Source organism: Taeniopygia guttata, chromosome 1A (genome assembly GCF_048771995.1).
Source record: "Taeniopygia guttata chromosome 1A, bTaeGut7.mat, whole genome shotgun sequence".
In the NCBI taxonomy this organism is placed as follows: domain Eukaryota; kingdom Metazoa; phylum Chordata; class Aves; order Passeriformes; family Estrildidae; genus Taeniopygia; species Taeniopygia guttata.
In genome coordinates, this window is record NC_133025.1 from 62,935,021 (window position 1) to 62,954,138 (window position 19,118).

The 19,118-nt window shown below is 42.6% G+C and overlaps 2 protein-coding genes across 4 annotated transcripts in view; one reads left to right on the forward strand and one right to left on the reverse strand.

The window, feature by feature from the left end:
- The window catches only part of MPPED1 (metallophosphoesterase domain containing 1), a 63,858-nt gene extending 48,019 nt beyond the window's left edge, over positions 1-15,839 (reverse strand). Inside the window, exons 1-2 of one of the 3 annotated variants that reach the window (XM_072923701.1) lie at positions 15,725-15,839; positions 1,404-1,666 (exon numbers count right to left, since the gene is read on the reverse strand). In XM_072923701.1, coding sequence (XP_072779802.1) covers positions 1,404-1,555 — 152 coding nt within the window. In that variant the 5' untranslated portion in view covers positions 1,556-1,666; positions 15,725-15,839. Of the gene's footprint in view, positions 1-1,403; positions 1,667-14,773; positions 14,913-15,176; positions 15,274-15,724 lie in introns of those variants that run through there. The other 2 variants (XM_072923702.1, XM_072923700.1) reach the window with 2 other exon arrangements.
- Positions 14,901-19,118, forward strand: part of SCUBE1 (signal peptide, CUB domain and EGF like domain containing 1) — a 247,626-nt gene continuing 243,408 nt past the window's right edge. Inside the window, exon 1 of the mRNA XM_072923699.1 lies at positions 14,901-15,035. Coding sequence (XP_072779800.1) covers positions 14,975-15,035 — 61 coding nt within the window. The 5' untranslated portion in view covers positions 14,901-14,974. The remainder of the gene's footprint in view (positions 15,036-19,118) is intronic.

Below are 19,118 nucleotides of genomic sequence, written 5' to 3' on the forward strand. Positions count from 1 at the left end.
TCAGCTTTTAAGATCAAGAAACAAATTCCTAAGTGCCCAGGAGCTGTCTGAATATTCACAAAGAATAGCTAAGCCTCAACAAATCAGGCAACCTGCATTTGGCATTTTCATTTGTAAAAGTATTTCTGAACCCACATTTGTTTGTTTGTACTTTTTCTACCATTTGCCAGCTCTATAAACAAAAGATGTTTCCCAGTGCTAACACTCAACTCATTTTACTGTTTGCATTTCAGTAGGCTCTAAAAAACCCCAACACAGACCATAATATACTGCCCCCAAAAACCGAGTGTTTGCTCACCATTTCGATATACATGTTAGTCATCAGATTTTTTATATAATCTAATTTATGCCAAAGAAGCATTCACTAAATAGACACACAGCATTCAACTAGTCACAAGTGCTGAGGTTTTTAACTGCAGAAATCACAACCTACATTTATAAGTTATCAAATCATATTAAATACCAAAAATGTAAACTAAGTGACTATTTGTTCAGTCTTCCTAAAGGAAAAGGGTTCTCTTTAAAAATATTTGTTCAGTCTTCCTAAAGGAAAAGGGTTCTCTTTAAAAAATGTCAACTAAGTGACTGTTCAGTCTTCCTAAAGGAAAAGGGTTCTCTTTAAAAAATGAAAACCAGCCATCTGATCTAAAGATAAGGCTGCTTCTCTCTTTAATAAACACAATAAAATGGTGCAGACATTTTTATTCCCTATAAAAATATTTTACAGTAGAATTTTATACTTAATTTATTTGTAATAGCTTTACTGTTTTGCTCTTCCTTCTGGCTTTAAACTTTATGGAAGGTTTAATTTCGTAATTATAATTCTCCAGTTTACGTTACAAGTAAATCATCTAGAGCAGTTAATTTTACTGATGTTGTCGTTATATAAGAAGTCAGAAACAAACACATTATTTTAATTACTCTTTAAGCACTTGGCTCTTTTGGAAAGTAAGTTTTCGGATGGGTGCCCACAGTAGTTTATGTATTGATACGATTTTTCCCTTGTATGCAGCTGTAATATAACCAACCAAACAGAATGTGTGCTACGCACATCCAGGTATTTTCAGCAGCCATGTACATCAATATGCAAGCTCACAAAGCAAACAAACGTTATTAAGATTGCAGAAAGTATCATCCTTGTAGCATCTCGTGTTTTATTGCCACTGCTTGTTTTTTATTTCTCTTTTTAATACTTAAGTAGTATACTTACACCAGTGAGGGAATCTTTTAACAAAGTACTTTTCAAATGGACTGATTCCTTGTCGTTATAGTAAATATTATTAGAAAGGCAACAGAACAGCGTTCCTTGAATTCTTTTTGCCTGATCCATCAAATACCACATCGACAAGGCAATAACCATTCCGAAGGCTGCGCCGGAGCAATAACAGCACCGTGATACTTACATTTGCACATGCGGGGGCTGGAAGCGTCCCTGGTTAATGTTGTAGAAGGTGAAAGCCTGCGTGGGGTTGGAGCTGTACTCATCCACCTCGATGATGAGCCGGCTGTGCTGGTGCCTCCTGGCTGCCATGATGTGGGACTGGGCGAAGGCCATGTCTGCGCGCGGGGCCGGCGCCCTCAGGCCACCATCTCTGCTATCTGCCTGCTGCGGGGGCCAGCACCATGACAGCCCCCGGCCCAGCCAGCACGCTCCCCGTCCAGGCACCTGCGGCACAGGGAGACACGCGGCGTGACTGTCGGACAGTCTCCCCGTTTGCGCTGCGCAACCCCAGGTGAAGGTGGAGGGATGAAGATGGACTGCTCAAAGCACACCAACTTTTCCAGCTCAGCGACCTGATGGGCACGCTTTAATTCGGGGTGGGAAGCACGGAGTGAAAGTAAACTTGCTACAGAACACGGCTCAAGTATTTCAGACTTTCAATCCAAACCCAAAAGACAAGACAAGACCATAATTCTGAAAGCCACGTCAAATCGCAATGTTTTTCCAACACAGTCGTTTACTTGCTTTTTTTTTTTCATAGATTGTCCTAGGTTATAATATTGGGGTGTATTCCATTGCCACCTTGAGCTGCAATCCCTTTTTTTCCTTATCTCGTGGCTCAGAGATAAGTCCCTCCAGGAGAACCTGTTCTTTTAGCCACATGACTGATAAGATCACAGCATTCCATTGTGAGATGTTCCACCCAGAGGGAGGAGCCAAACGATGCCATCAAGGATATCAGCGGGGTTGTGCAGACAGCAAGGAGATCCCCTCTTCCAAGAGGAACAGCTGAGACCTTCTCTACACTGGACCTCCAGAGGGAAACTACATCAGTCCACAGGACCCCTGCTTGGACAGAACCATATCTGCTACCACCGCCCCAGCCAGCAAGTGTCAGGTTGTATCTCTGACTCTGTCAGTGGTTCTTCTTTTGTGCTATTGTATATATTTGGTTCTTTGTTCCCTTTTTCCTAATAAATTGTATTTCAGACTTAGAGCCTCTCACAGGTTCTGCTTTTCAAACCACTGATGAAGTTTTATTCCCCATCCTCCCTCAGAAAACCCTCACCAAACCTGAAATGGAATACATTACTACGCACAACTCAAATGCAAGTTAATTAAACAAGAACTAGTTTAACTAAATTTTCCCAAACTCTGTGACATTTATTATGGAGAAGCATTGCAAGTGCCTGTTCCTTACATCAGAACAGTTTTCTGTGTGCTCTATCCTGGCTCTATAGCACCACTGAAGGAACTTCTTGAGGAGCACACAACTCCTTGAGTAAAGGACATAAATATGAAGGGCTCCCCTCCTCAAACACTTTTCAGTCAGCACTAACCCAGCATTCTGGATTCACAGGAAAACAGACTGATGCCAAGGCTAATACACAGTTAAATGTTACTAAATACTAAAAAAATGTAAAATCCATACAGGTTTTATGTTTGGGAATAAATTTTTCCCTGAAGATTATGCAAGTCTAGAACAGCAGTAGCAAAAATGGGTAGGGGAAGAACAATGTGAAACAAACTGAATGCAAAGAGTATCCCCTAGAAACATCAGAACGTAATTTAAATGTGAATTTTGCTCTCATTTCCCAGTTTTAATAAAAAATGGATTATAAGCTATAAAGGTGGGTATTTTTACAGTATAACTTTGCATCCTTTTTAAAAGTTGTCTGACTTAAATATTGACTTTCATGCAAGCAGGGGCTCTTCTAGGGAATACAAGCAGTCTGATTCAAAGATGTATTTCATGAAAATCCATGCTAGAATGCAGCAACTCACTTAATATGCAGAGTTTTGGACAGCAGGACTAGAAGTATTTTCTGTGACCCTGCTGATGTGCCTTTCTGCCATTCTGAAGGGACCACTACCAAGAGTGATGGATGAGGGAGACCTTCACAGTCACTCAGATTTTTAAAGCTATTTACAAGTACTTTGGTCAAATTCAGTTTAGAGGCAGTCAAGCACTTAAGCATCTTTAAAAATCTGGGCTGCAGCCCTCTGCTTAACTACCACAGATGCTAAGCGCTCCAAGAAGTGGCAGAGTATTTTTGTTTGGGGAAATCTTGTTCTCAGGAAGCCGAAATCAAAGATTCAGCTTGGTTTTTGTCACTGGCTGAATGGCTGTAAGATGATGACAAGTTGCTGTCACTAACAAGCCACAGCAAAACAGCCTCAGAATAAAGGAGCAGATTCCTACATGCCCTCCCGTAGAATGGAGTGGTAAGGAAATGCTAGCATAACAACAAAGAAAATTTGGGATTTCAAACACTCTCAGATGCTGAGTTCAGGCTACAGAAGAAGCAGCAGCACAAAGGAATGTGCCAGAGCAGGGGGAGGGAAGAGAGGCATGATCCTTGTAAGAATAATCAAGTATAAATTGCTGCATTTAGGAAATAAGAAATTATGACAGCAGATGTGAAGACTCTTCCCTAAGGAGCTTCCTGTAATAAATGATGCATTTGTAAAGTCTGAATAGTCAAGGTCAGAGATTTTATAGGGGGCAAACTGTTCTAAGTGAACCTACTTCTGTTTGAAAGAAACTATTAGAACTGGTGACCTCTAGAAATATTCTCTAGTAAGATAAATAATTTATGATTCCACACCTCTACATAAAGATTTCAAACTACCTGAAAAACAGCCTTTTTTTTACAATTCGGGTGTTGTGCCCGCTTTACACACAACTGAACCAGGGTTTCAAAGGAGTAAAGGCACTGCCTTGGGGACCCGGAATCTTTCTTTAGCCTTGGGAAGCTCTTAGGAGCTCACAGTAGCTGAGGAAACAGCTTCTGTCACTCTCCTCTTTGGGTTCTGTCCTTACAACTTCTCTGCACCTGCAGAAACTTCTCTTTATCTGCAGAAAGAGCAGATAAACGTGCACGTACCCCAATATCCACCCTTTGGCTCTCTTCCTCTTTCTGGGTTAGTGGAATAGCACTTCCCAACACAATCTAACTCAAAAGACAAACTTGATTGGGAACAGAAACACATCAAATACTTGACACTTGACACACCCTCTAGTGCTGAAGAGCTCTTTTAGGCGGGGAATCAACCCTTGCACTCAGGAAAGTGAGTGAACCACACATTAGGCAGCCTGAGAGAATGCCAGCAAACACCCAGCAAAACGTTCACCCTATATACAGGTGAAAAATGAAAAGACAACCTACTTCCTTTGATGTTAAAAAAAAAAAAAAAGGAAGGGGAAAAAATATGCAACAGCATGTTGAGCCTTCTGCTCAGTGACAGTCACTCACTGCCAACCCTGGACACATAAAAACCATAAAGAGAAGGGAAGGGAAGGGAAGGGAAGAGGGAAGGGAAGGGAAGGAAGGGAAGGGAAGGGAAGAAGGGGAAGGGGAAGGGGAAGGGGAAGGGGAAGGGGAAGGGGAAGGGGAAGGGGAAGGGGAAGGGGAAGGGGAAGGGGAAGGGGAAGGGAAAGGGAAGGGAAGGGAAGGAAGGGAAAGGAAAGGAAAGGAAAGGAAAGGAAAGGAAAGGAAAGGAAAGGAAAGGAAAGGAAAGGAAAGGAAAGGAAAGGAAAGGAAAAGGAAAGGAAAGGAAAGGAAAGGAAAGGAAAGGAAAGGAAAGGAAAGAAAGGAAAGGAAAGGAAAGGAAAGGAAAGGAAAAGGAAAGGAAAGGAAAGGAAAGGAAAGGAAAGGAAAGGAAAGGAAAGGAAAGGAAAGGAAAGGAAAGGAAAGGAAAGGATAAGGAAAGGAAAGGAAAGGAAAGGAAAGGAAAGGAAAGGAAAGGAAAGGAAAGGAAAGGAAAGGAAAAGGAAAGGAAAGGAAAGGAAAGGAAAGGAAAGGAAAGGAAAGAAAGGAAAGGAAAGGAAAGGAAAAGGAAAGGAAAGGAAGGAAAGGAAAGGAAAGGAAAGGAAAGGAAAGGAAAGGAAAGGAAAGGAAAGAAAGGAAAGGAAAGGAAAGGTAAGGAAAGGAAAGGAAAGGAAAGGAAAGGAAAGGAAAGGAAAGGAAAGGAAAGGAAAGGAAAGGAAAGGAAAGGAAAGGAAAGGAAAGGAAAGGAAAGGAAAGGAAAGGAAAGGAAAGGAAAGGAAAGGAAAGGAAAGGAAAGGAAAGGAAAGGAAAGGAAAGGAAAGGAAAGGAAAGGAAAGGAAAGGAAAGGAAAGGAAAGGAAAGGAAGGAAAGAAAAGGAAAGGAAAGGAAGATAGATCCTGCCAAAAAATATTATATTAAAAAAAAAAAAAAAAGAACAGCAGTGATAGAAATGCCTGTGCTAAACAGAAACCATCTATGTAACACACGGGATCAGTAAGCATAATTCAATAGCAAGCTGATTTCAAGCTCATTTCAGAAACATACACAGATGTCTTTGAACCTTACCTTTCAGTCTATGATTTTCTTCCTGCATAAGTGATTGGCTGACTACTGACATTCTTGGTGTTCGACAGAACAAGCTGTCTCCTTCCAACTTGACTGATAACCAGACTGACACCCATGACTCCCCTCTTTCTGTTTCCATTTCCAATAGTCCCCCAAATCATAACTTTTCCTTTCTTTTAATATTCTGGAATGTATTGCTTTCCCAAACCACAGTATAAAATGCAGCAGGGAAATAATTATCTGCTTCTGCAGCATGCAAGTTTTAAAATTATATGCCCAGCATTACCAACACAGAGAGTTAAGACTCAAATCCCCACAGCAACAACATGCTAACCATCCTCTTCCCCCAGACTTATGGAGCTGCGGGATGTCTGCCAGGGAAAAACAGAGAAATGTAAAAAGGACTGCAAGAACATGAATACTAAAATAAATATCACAAACCTGGCTGTTGGAATCACAGACTGAGAAAAAGCTATTAAATCAGCTAAGCCATCTTCTCACTGAAGGCAGGAATGTTCTCTGTACATTAATTTCCTGCTGTTTTCTCCAGCGTGTGTTCAAATGGGCCCCAAAGTCCACTGTGTGCAATGGACACTGCTCCAGCCTTCAGAAGGCTTCACATCAGACCATAAACTCTGAGGATTGAAACACCTCTCCTAAACAATTACTGGACTAGGCAGTAGGACTACACAGATATATTTAAGTACTTTTTGAGGTCCTCAAATAAATCTTTGTATTAAGTTGGGGTTTTTTTTCACTTTTTCAGCCTGAAATTTCTGGTGTTATATCTCACCAGCATAAATATTTCCCCATCTACTTGAACTTCCCAGCCCTTTTATGCATTCTATTTATCTTTCTTTTTTCATTTCAAGCCAATGTTTTATTTTGATCCCACTTCTCCACTCACAGATTTTGCTTTATTCTAGGTTCACTCTCACGTCCATCATCTCTCCCCATATCTCACTCCACTGACCTCACTGTTCTCCCCATCATCCACCCTTTGTCTCAAGTCTAAAAACACTTCTTGAAAATAATTCCAGCAGCACGCAATATGAATCCAGACTTGAAGCAACATGGCTCATGCAGATGTCACTGAAAGAATAATTAGAAACCAAGATAAAATATTGATGCTGATAATTATAATAATAATTTTAAGAAGTCAGTAAGTGGGAGAAAACTATAAGGATGTCCTCTGTTGGGGAATGAACTCTGCCAAGTTGCAAACATCTGAAGGTCAGGAAGCACAGTGTGACTGTAGCACATCACAGCAAGAAGCTGATCAGGGGTAGTTGCCAGATTTTCCACCACCAGTGAGACAAAGAAAGAAGAGAACTGTGGGACTCTAGGCAGTACCAAGGTCAGGGGCAAAGAGGCAGCAACAGAAAACATGTTCATTTTGCTCAGCCAGCCTGACAAGCTGAGGTTTGGGGAGGCAAAGAACAAAATGTAGTATCAAAGAAAAAAAAAGAAAAAAAAAGAAAGAAAGACAAAAAAAAAAAAAAAAAGAGAGGCATTTCCATGCAGCTGTAAAACATCAAAGCTGTATTTTTTTTTTCAGGGAAAGCCAGTAAGACAAGAGCAGTAAGGCACCTTAAAGAGGAGCATGAGAGTTTGTGATAGACTACATGGTGACATACTTGTTTCTCATGCAAATCTTGGACATTGCTAACCAGAAACTCTTTCAAGAGCTTTTACATGGGCCCAGGTCTCCCCTACACTACTGTGCCCCTCAAAAACTGTCATCTCAACTAAGATCATCCCTCACATGGGGAAGTAGATCCTTTATCTAAACCCCCAAAAATCACTACAGAGTACTCTGCATCGATGGTCCGAATCATCTCAGTAACATTTTTACAACCACCAGCTTCCCTATCACAAATTCCTGCTTTTGCTTTAACCTCCCGAAAAATGCTTGTCACAAACTGACCACCAGTAACGTGAACTTACTGAGACTAGAAAAGCAACGACTTACTCTGAGAAATAGGTTGAAAATACTAAGGATTTTTGCTAAAATGCCCATTTCAGACAGTTCAGATAGAGGCCAATCAATGGAATCAGTCTGCTATCTTCAGTTCTGCCACCAGAAAATGAATACTGAAATAATCCTAAAAAGGAATTATTCTGTGGAAAGGATAAGGCAGGGAAATCGCTCTGCTGTTAAAATCTTTCCAGAGGGATAGACTCTCCTCTTCTTTCTCTTCATCTTCTGAAACAGAATGCAGGTCCTGGGAAAGCAAAACCACCCAGCCACCCCTTGGCAGCCTGGTGTGCTCACCTGACAAATGAGGGCTTTAAAGGGAAGGCAGCACAGTCAAATGTCATGGAGACACTTGAGGATTTTAAGTTTGATCGTGCACACTTCTGCTGATGGAATCATTAGGCTTCCTAAATTAATAGCATTTGTCAGAGATTGAAACATTTCCCACTGCATTTTAAAAAATAAGCAAAACTAAACATGCGCTTCTAAGCCTTTTTAGAAAATTTCTGAGGTGGTTTTCTGTGCCAGCAAATCTAAATTTGATAACTGCTATCAGTCAAATAATACTCAGTTCTGTGAGTGTATCTTTTCCCTGGAAGTCCTAGCTATTTCTACCCAAACAGGCAAAACCAGGGATTGTAATTCTGAATTACCTGTAAGCCTCAAAACCCTACTCTTCTTGTCCTCTTCTGTTTAGAATCTCGTATTTCACATATCAATTAATACTTCAGTGCCTCATTATATATCTCACATATTTGTTAACTGCAGATCTGCAGGGCACTGAGCAATCTGGTTTCTAACATGGAAAAAAACCCCAGTGTCTTAAATAAAACCTCTTCTTTTTCTGTAATTCCAATCACCTTAACCTGCATTAGGAAAATAAAAAAAGCCAACAAAATCCCCATTCTCACCATGCTAAAACACACATCATTGTTCTCCTTTGCAAGTTATAATAACCTGTTACAGTCAGTAAGAGAAAATTCTTGACTGATTTTTTTTCTTCAAATTAGTTACTTCCTTTGCTCTCTAACATAAATATTGCACATTTCTCTCATTATTTTCTTTTTAAAGAACACTAACATGCTTGTGAGCTTTAACTGAAAAAAAAAAAGATTATATGGACACAGCAAGTAGGAAACGAGATAAATTATTTGGGTTTTGGGACTATGTAATAACATCCACTTCTATGAAGTTTCATCCAAAAATATACTGTACCTATGGTACACCAAATTCTGACAAGGCATCCAGGAAAGTATACAGACACTGAGTTCAGCAAATACAAAAATGGCATATTTACCTAAGAAATCCAATTCTGAATTTATTTAAAGCAGTTATAACTTAGAAATTTTCTTTGTCGGTCTTATTTTGAATGATTGTATGATTTTGAATTACTTTTTCTCATTTCCCTCCTTGATTCCCAAATATATACAGTAAATGAATATTCTGTTTATGAAAATTTCGTTTTATTTTGGCTCATTAGCAGGATCATTTTCTGAATTAATTTCTCATCCATACAAATAAACTGTTCATTTATTCAATTTGAAAAAAACAACAAAACCTAATAATATTGCTTTGTTTCAACCTTAAAATTCTGCTTTACCATATATCCAATATATTTTAGATACTGGAGTGCTCTAAGATCTACAGATAGACTGAATATTTGTCAAGGCTAAACACATTATTGTAATCCTACATATGATAGTGCCTGAATGTATAAAAATATCGTAATATTTCAATTAAATATTTAAATTGATACCTTTTTTTAAAGTAAAAACAAATCTTTTTCCTGAAAAATATACTATTTTCACTCAATACTACCTACCTTTAGTTATCTAAAAATACCTACAGAGGTAGCTAATCTATGTAAGTAATTACCTGTAGGGAAGGAAATTTTAAATAAATATTTAAGAGCCACAAAAATCATTCCTCACTCTAAAAAATTTGCCTTAGTCTTTGGCAGTAATACATAATCTCCTATGTTACTGTTAACTATGTGTATATGTTCATATAGGGAAAATTAGAAGTCCCCAAGTGAGAATACTCATTCTAAAGGAAAATAGCCAAAAATACAAGTTATGTGGGGAAATTTAAAACATTGACATTCCAACAGGAATAAATTAGAGTTGAGGGGGTTTGATTCTACATTTCAGTTTGCAATTTGGGCATGTCACCAGGTTAAACTCCTGAATCTTTCAAAATATTATTTTTTGAGAAGAACACTATGTGAGTACTGAAACATATTTAAGACACAGAGTTTGTTTAATTTTAAATTGAAGAATGTTCTTTTTCTTTACTCTTTTGTGACAACTGGCCACATCCTCATTTCCTAGCCCAGTACAAGCCCCGCTGGGTGTAAAAAGCCACTTGCCTGTGCCACTCACTTTATCCTAATTGATTTCAGTGGAATTTGTGTGTAATAAATTGACAGGGTCTTCCCTTTTTGTGCAGCAGCACCGCTCGGCTGTGGATTCATTTCTGCTGCCAATATTCTCATCTGATTTCAGAAAGAAATCCGATGCTAACAACTCTTGAAAAGACAAGAGCACAAAAGAGAAGTGGCCTATCCATCCCTGTAGTTCAAGATGAATGAAATGCCAAAGTACATATGTCAAAGGTGGGATGTGGAACACAGCTCACATGTAAATATATTTATAGTGATACTACTTCTGACATCACTGTCTCTTTCTCTACTAAGGCCTGGAGATAAATTATAAAATTAAACAAGCAAATCCTTCACAGCTACATTTTCTTCTTTAACACACATAACTTTGAAAATTAACTATTATGTCATAATACTTCTGCTGTTTCCACTTCTCCCTCATTTAGCTGCATCTATGCCATTGAAACCCTTTCTGTCATCTGATTCACGTCCAAGGAGGGTGTCACTGGGTTTGTTCCCTTTATTTTTCCAGGTATTGCCTCCAGGACTGATGTAAAATAAAAAAACAGTTAACAGCCACTCCTCCTACCCTGAAGTCATGTCCACAAAGAGCCCCACTACATGGTCCATGTGAGATAAAGAAAGGCTGCCCCTGAACTGTGCACTGTCCATCAGCTGATTCACTGGCTGCTTGAAATACTCACTTGAAAATTTTTATTTGCATTGGTGAAAAGATTTTCACGGGGCCAAAAAAAAATGCTAAAATAAAAATACGCAGTTTAGAGGTGGAAAGTCAGCGGAGATCAAAATGCAAATATATCTGGGAGGAAAATAACCAAGTTCTGAAACGAACTCACTGTGTATTTTTTTTTTTTAATTTTGTTTTCCCCTCTGTTTTATTTTATCAACACGGTGAAATCTGAACATTTTTTTTGATGTTGACAAACCTGAGGTTTCCACTAGTATGTGTTGAAATTGGTTCTTGTGGAAGGTACAAGACAGTTAACCTCTGTCAGTAGCTAAACTCTGATCTACCCCATCCCCACTACATCAGGCAAAGTGTCTTGAACTTTTACCAAAATCCTCTCATATGAGGGACACGGTGTTGAGGGACAAAACTCAGAACAGCAATAGAGAAAACCTCCAAGTAGAAATGTTTTTCTTTTCTACCAAAGAACCAGAAGAAAAGCTGTCCCACAAAGCCAAAAGAATCCTTTTATTACTATGCACGATGAATGTCCACAGACCAGGTGAAATCCAGCAGCAAATGATACTGGACACTGTACAACCCTAGAGTAAAGCAGTCTCTGCCCCAAATTCCAGCCTCCAGAAACTCAACAACGGAGATGGGAGGAAAACAACCTAGCACGGGAATTATCAGTGCAATGGCAGCACACCGTGTTCCTTCCATTTGCTTGTACCGAGAAGGAAAAAATAATGCAAGATTAGAATCACAAAAGACAGAAGTGGGAAGAAGATGGGATCTGATAAGAGTCACTGAGAGGAGGGAAAAGGTGCTAAGGAATCAAGTGGTGTGCAGGGTGCTGGAGCTCCACAGCGAGTCAAAAGCAGGGATGCGATTCCAAGAGCAGGCAGGAAAGGAGGCTTGTGCAAAACAGCCGATTAGGAAAACATGGAAAAAACAATCCAAAATATCAGTCACCGTCAGCCTCCTCCGTATGCCACTTGTGCAGCTGCTCTGCTGGCTGCAGTCTTTGGTTCAGTGACAAGACCCTCGATGCCATAAGGGAAGCTGGGCTGACTGCATGGCAGAGGAATTCGATGTAAAAGGTGAAGAGGACACACCACATAAGAAGTAAGCTTGCAAAGAGAAGTGATGCACTCTTGGTTTTAGCAGAAATGTACACATTAGACACATGTAACAAGTGAGGGCTAATGCTTGCCGTTGAAATGTATTTCTGCATTGCACTTCTCAAATCAGTAAAGATGAGCCCTTACTGCACTGATATTAGTCTGACACAGACTACAGCATATTTAAATGCTATGATGAGCTCAACCTTTACTCCTGTAGTAAATCATAGCATTTTAAATTGTGACCGAATGGAAGATGCTAAGCATTTTGTGTTTAGGTTACTATAATGAATCTCAAATCAGTTATGACTGCAAGTTGCCTCATATATACATGATGGCTAATTGTTGATCCTAATACAATTCCCACTGCTTTGTCAAAGCATGGCAGAACTGCCACACTTGTTGACAGCTTCAACAGCGAGGTCAAGCAATGAGCAGCGCCCAGGAATGAACTGCTTTACCTCCAGAGGTGGTCACTGCAGAAGCAGGGCAGTACCACAACAGCTCTGCCACTTTTTGCAATGGATCTTATCAGGGACTGTCATTCTGCAGCCCTGCCTGAGCATCACATTCTCATGCTATTTTATTTGCAATCACATTGACTGAAAAGATGATTTGCTAATACGAAGTTAAAGGATAACAATCCAGCGACCTTAAAGAACTCTCTTACATTACCAATTTTGCGTGTATTTTGCAACATAACCTAGAATAGCCAGGATTTGAAATGAAGGATTTAAGTTAGAAATAATAATTAGAAGCTTTGCTCTCAGACAGATGAAATTGACCTATGGAAAATGATCACAGAACTCAAACCGATGTATGATCCAGAACACCCAAATTAAAGTTTCAAGTGCTACACTGAGTCTTATTTTGAAAGCTCATAGTGTATGTTGCAATATTCTAATAATCCTTCATGTAACTGAACATGTGAAAAGGCTCTTCCTTCAGCTTACCTTGCACATCCCATATGAATTCTTCAAAACAAGATTCAGCAAGGATCAAAATGGACTACACTGAATTATTTTTATTATGTTTATTAACCGAGATGAAAACTGTTCTCATGGATGAAAAGCTTTAAAATTCTCAATTATGAATGCACTTTCTAATTACTATTTGATATTGTTTCCATATGTCTGAAAAAAAAGAAACTGACTGGGTAATTGACCAAGCAGTTACCTGGTTTCAGGGGATTTAAGTCTCCTTCCTTGTAATTCAGTGGCAGAACTCCAGCTGACTTAAAAACCAGTGATCCCTTTATACACTTCTACTTGTTCCATTAAATAGAAAAGTCCACTTCTGCGTAACTCTTCAGGTCAAGAAGACTGCACCTGAGGCAGCAGATCTGAACGTGTTTGGTTCTTAGCAGGACATTAATCTAGAGGGTTTTTTCTGAATTCGTATAGTACATTCAATTAAATAAATATGATCACAAACTACACTATATTCTATGAACCATTAACTGAAGAAGCAGAAACATCAATGTCAGAGTCATCTATGAATGTATGCCAGATCAGAACTCCAGTCTGCTTTACATTCCTGCTGACAGTTCCCATAATGAGCATGCAGCATTAAATAAAAACCATGACCTGTTTAAACAAAGATCAGAGCACCAGCTTTATCTTTGCATTCTCTAATGTTTGTTGTTTGGCATCACAAACTAACACCAAAGCAAGTCTCTTGCTAATAGCAGCCCAGAAGGTTTCATACAGGGCATGAGGGGATGGCTCCTGTCCACCAAGAACATTTGTGTGTCTTTAAAATGGGTATTTTACTTCACACGAACACACACACAGGTATTCTCTGCAGCTACTCTGCTTTGAATTATACCACAGGAGACCAGGAAGAGAAGAAAGGAGGTAGACAGGATAATGTACAAGCAAGTAATTTTAAAGATTTCTTGTGTCTCGGATAGCTTGAGACAATGAAACAAACCCCGAGAGCCAAGCTGAAACTGTTTAAACATACCATTGAAATTGTATGGGTAGTAACTAATATTAATCAGTTCACATACGCATCATTCACAGGAAAACTAATATATTTAATCATTTTAAAAAAATCTATATACAAATAGAAATCAGTCCCCCTGTTATTTTTGTAGCACACTACCAGAGAATTAACAGTGTCTGGCATCACAAAACTGTTTATTATGAAGTGCAACACAGATTGCCATTTTACAATGACTCCATAACTGGTCTCAAAAGATGCATGATTTTTTGGTAGTCAAATTTCAGACATACACTTTTAAAATGTAGCCTTGCATTTTAAATGTCTACCTTAGAAAAACAGAGAGTTCACTTCATCACAAGCTAATCTCAAAGTTTAGTAATTATTAGCTATCAATTTATCCAGAATATCCAGAGTTCCTTTACACTAGTCTAAATTAACCACAAAATTCATTAAACTGAGGGTGAAATGGCTATCAATACCATATATTATCAGCAGATCTCTCAATGGTAATACTGTCAAGGTACAGACTGTGCAAGCAAGAATCTTCAACTACTGATCTTCCGACAACGAGAATGGAACGTTTGAAATCTGCCCAGTTTCTTCACGTTTCCCATCCATACCCTCTGTGTTACTCACGGACAAGCACACCCATTTATAAACGTATTCCACACTACCGATCTGAAAGTACGAGACAGAAACCACTAATGCTAAGAAAGCAATGAAAAGAACTGAAATCTCTATCTAAACGTCCTCCTTTTTTTCTGTTTTTTGGTTGGGTTTTTTTGGGGGGTTTTTTGTTGGTCTCCTATGCTGCTTTGAGCGTGCTGGATACCAAATAACAGCGCAATAAATCGCATGCAAATCGGCATGAATCCTACCAAACTTATACGAGTAGTTTCCTCCCGGAACAAAACTTTGGAGGTCACTCAATCCTCTCCTATGACAAAGGGAAGTTCTTCCTCTTCCATCACCCCTTCCCCGGGGCTGTGCGAGGGGAAACTAGCGGGGAAGGAGCTTTTCCTTCCGCGGGGGCTTGCTCGGCGGTGCTGGCCGGTGTCGCGGAGCTCGGCGCGGGGAGGATGCGAGGGACGAGCGGCCCGGGGGTCCCAGCCCGGCCTCCGCGGCAACTCTGCGAACAAAGTAACTTGGCGGCTGGGCGGCGGCGGGGCACGGCGGGGCAGGGGCAGCTCTGCCCTGCCCGGGGAGCGCTCGCAGGGCCGGGGAGAGCAGCCCCCGAGGGGAAGGCAGGCAGGCTCCCCGGAGCGCGGGGCCAGCCCTTACCTTGCTCCGCAGCCCGCTCCGCACGGCCGGCGGCTGCTGCGCCGCGGGGCCGGGGCACGGGATGCTGCGAGGCTCCCGGCGCCTCTCCCTCCGCCTTCTCCCGATCCTCAGAAAAGCCCTTCCCCCCCCCCACCCCTCGCTCCCCCCTCCACCGCCCGCCTCACTCTTTCTAGCTTTGGGGTATAGATATTATGTGTATATATATATGTGTATATATATATATTTTTTTTTTTTTTTTTTAAAGAAGGCAAGAGGAAGCTTGGTTGGGAGAAGCAAAACCCTGACGCGCTTGGGGGTGGGTAGGTGGGGGGTGCGGCTGGGGGGGTTTCAGACCCTCGCACGGCGACACAGGCGGACCCATCCCCCCCCCGCCGTCTCCTCGGTCCCCCAGCCGGGGGAGGCGGTCGAACCTCACCGCCTTCCACCGATCCCGCATCGGGAACGGGCCCTGCGCGCGATTCTCCCGCCCGGGGCAGCCGCCCGGACCCCAGCCCCGACCCCCATCCCCGCGGGGGCAGCGGGGCGGGGGGGGGCTCCCAAATACGTACCCTGCCCGCCGGGGCCGGCTTGAAGACGCAGGATTTTGTGCGAGCGATCGTCTCCTTCTCCGGGAGCTCAGCCTCCCCTCCCCCCCGCCTCCCCTCCCCCGCCTCCCCCACCTCCTTTGGGGGGCCAGGAATCCCCCACCGCCGGCCCTGCCTCCTCCCCGCCCGGCCGGAGCGGTGATGCGCCGGGGCCGCGGCGCTGCATGGCCCCGGTGCTCGGTGCCCGCGGCCGGGCTGCGCCGCGGCGGAACGCGGGCCGCCCCCTCCCGCCGCGGGCGCGGGTCAGCGGGGGCGGCGCGGGGCCGCCTCCGCCGGGAGGGGAGGCGGAGAGCCCCGGCCCCGCCGAGGGGCTGCGCGGCCCGGGGCGCAGCATCCTCGGGGAGAGTGTGTGCGCGGTCAGACCCGGGGCACAGCATCCTCCGGGAGAGTGTGTCCGGGACCGGGGCACAGCATCCTCCGGGAGCTGTGTGACCGGTCCGGCCCGGGGCGCAACATCCTCCGGGAGCTGTGTGACCGGTCCGGCCCGGGGCGCAACATCCTCCGGGAGCGTGTGTCCGGGGCCGGGGCACAGCATCCTCCGGGAGCTGTGTGCGCGGTCCGGGCCGGGGCACAGCATCCTCCGGGAGCTGTGTGACCGGTCCGGCCCGGGGCGCAGCATCCTCCGGGAGCTGTATGCGCGGTCCGGCCCGGGGCACAGCATCCTCGGGGAGAGTGTGTCCAGGGCCGGGGCACAGCATCCTCCGAGAGCTGTGTGCGGGGCTGAGGCACAGCATCCTCCGGGAGCTGTATGCGCGGTCCGGGCCGGGGCACAGCATCCTCCGGGAGCTGTATGCGCGGTCCGGGCCGGGGCACAGCATCCTCCGGGAGCGTGTGTGCGCGGTCGGGAGGCAGGAGCCCCGCGCCGGCCTTTCTGGGGGTGGAGGGTGCCGCTCGTCCCCCTCCTTCCCGCAGCGGTCAGAGGGAAGTTTGGTGCCCGGGCTGCGAGGGGGGATCTGCGGGCAGCGCCCCGCGGACCGAGAGAGCCGCTGACCGTCCCTTCGGCAGCGCAGGTGGTGGTGGTGGGGGAGAAGGGCGCCCGGGGGACTCCGGTGGTCCGGGACCGGCGGGATGCAGAGCGACAAGGGGTGGCCGAGGGAAGGTCCCTTCCCTAGCAGTGCCTGATGTGTTTCGCAGAGGCACCGAGCACGCATAGCTTCCCTCTGCTTCGAAATCAGGCCATCGTAGAATCATAAATATATAATATTGCACTCCTATGATATTATGAGTAGAGAGCAGGAGAGTTAAACGCATGCACTGAGGAGAGGCAAATGACATGTAAAGGGCTTTGCTGCACAACTGCAGAGCGATTCTCAAATGAAAAAAATTCAAATCCTTACAAGAATAAATTTAATTCCTGCTCGCATGTTCCCATATCGCCTGCTAGGCAAGAAAGCGTGATGGATATCGAGCAACGATTAGTGGAGTTACATCTGGGTTTGGTCCACATGGTGACTTACTGCTGCTCAAACAGCAGTCTGAAAACCCCGAGCTGGAAAAGACCCATTCTGGACAGAACAATTCTACTTTGCACATCTCTTCCAGGTCAGGGTGAAGCAGACAGCCCTGGGAAGTGTCCTGGAGGAAAGAAAAGAAGCATCGAGCCCCACACACAATCCTGTATGACCAAGCAGAGCCAAACTCGCACGCTGGCTCTGCCCAGGGCATGGGGACCCCTCAGCTGCCCCCCGAGAAGTTCCTGTGCTCTGGGCAGAGGCTTGGAACCCCAAAACTGGAGCTGGAAATCTTCCCCCCACAGCTTCCATCCCTGTCAAAACATACGTATTTATCTTGAAAGTTTGCGTTTTGACATGTCAGCGGTTCTGCAACAATATAAATGTGCTTGGGATATTTTTGATATGGCCTAATGGTTAGGAACTATTAGAAGCTGCAGAACATATTCACAATCAATCCACTTATTCAGGTGCATGAATACAAGCTTAGAAAAGTAATTACAGGCACCTTTTTTTGGAAATCTTGAGGCTGTGTGGTTTCCCCACGGGAAATATGAGTAATAAATTCCTACTTAAAAAAAAAAAAAAAAAAAAAAAGAAGAAGAAGCAAATGTGCTAAGCATTATTCTTATTTATTTTTGTCTTTAATATTAAAAATTGTTGATTAAATGTTCCAGGTGAGGCAAGGCTGGAGAAAAATTAAAATCCTTAATTTCAACTATTCTTTAAAAGAATAAACAGAAATATTTGATATCGGTAATTTAGATCTTCTTTACACTTTTTAAATTTTAGTTGTCTTTTGTAAGAGAAATGGGTTTTTCTTTTTTTGGTAAATGTGTAAACAGAAATCAGCTGATCAGAATTAGCAGCTCTGGCTATTTTTGTTTTTCAGCTGAGAGTTTATGTTGCATCTATAGAGTTAACATCATATCTATACACATTAAATACATCTGGTTTAGGTTTAAAATATTTTATTCAAAAGTTAATTTCTTACCCTCTATTGTTACAATATGGTGAATAGTACTTGACATTTTTAGTTATTTATGATTTGCATCAAGTTCTCTTTGTATGAAAACTGACATTCAACTAAAATTTATTTGAGGTCATTTAAAATTGTTCATTAAAACCATCACAAAAGTGTTTGATGCATTTCAAAAGTATCTCTGCATTTTAAGGTATTTTATGAACTAACTGAAATAATGGCCCCTAGAAGGGGAATTAAATTGGTGGCATCTGGTAGCCATGGCTTTGACAATCTTAGGGAAAGCAGATCTTATCCTCTCACACTTGGGTTTAGCTGTAGATTGACAGAGGAAAATAGGCAATCTTACTTTTTCTTCTCTAATGTTGATTTTTCAGCTTTAATAGTCCTTAACTGAACTACTCAAATGGATTGAAACAAAGAAGATATTCACCCTGCCTGCAGAAGAATCTGCAGCTCTCAAAAATTGCTTTCCTGCATCAGCTACGTCCTGTTCCATCTGCTTAGCCAAGGCACTCAGGCTGGTGGTGTCACCTTCTGAAGCTCAGGAACAGCAAATATCTCTTTGTGACAATTGAAGAGGTGCAGACAAAATTTCAACAAAATGTTACTTGATTTTTTTTTTGTTTGTTTGTTTGTTTAAATAAAAAAAACTGGGGGAAGATGCTATGGAATTGTGTTGTCCAGCAAGGGCAGTATGTGTAGGGATTTTGATCAAATTCTGGCATAATGAAGCAAGGGACCCCTAAATAGTTCCCTTTGGTTGTACAGACTGTTACTTCAAGGTGGAAGGGCTTATGTGTTATTATTAGTTTTGAAGATGGAAAATGCTCTCTGTGAGTGCTTAGGTAGCAACAGAAAAAAATTAATTTCAACTGATGGGGAGGAAATGATCCTCTTATCAAAAGTGAAAGGTGGTTGGGCA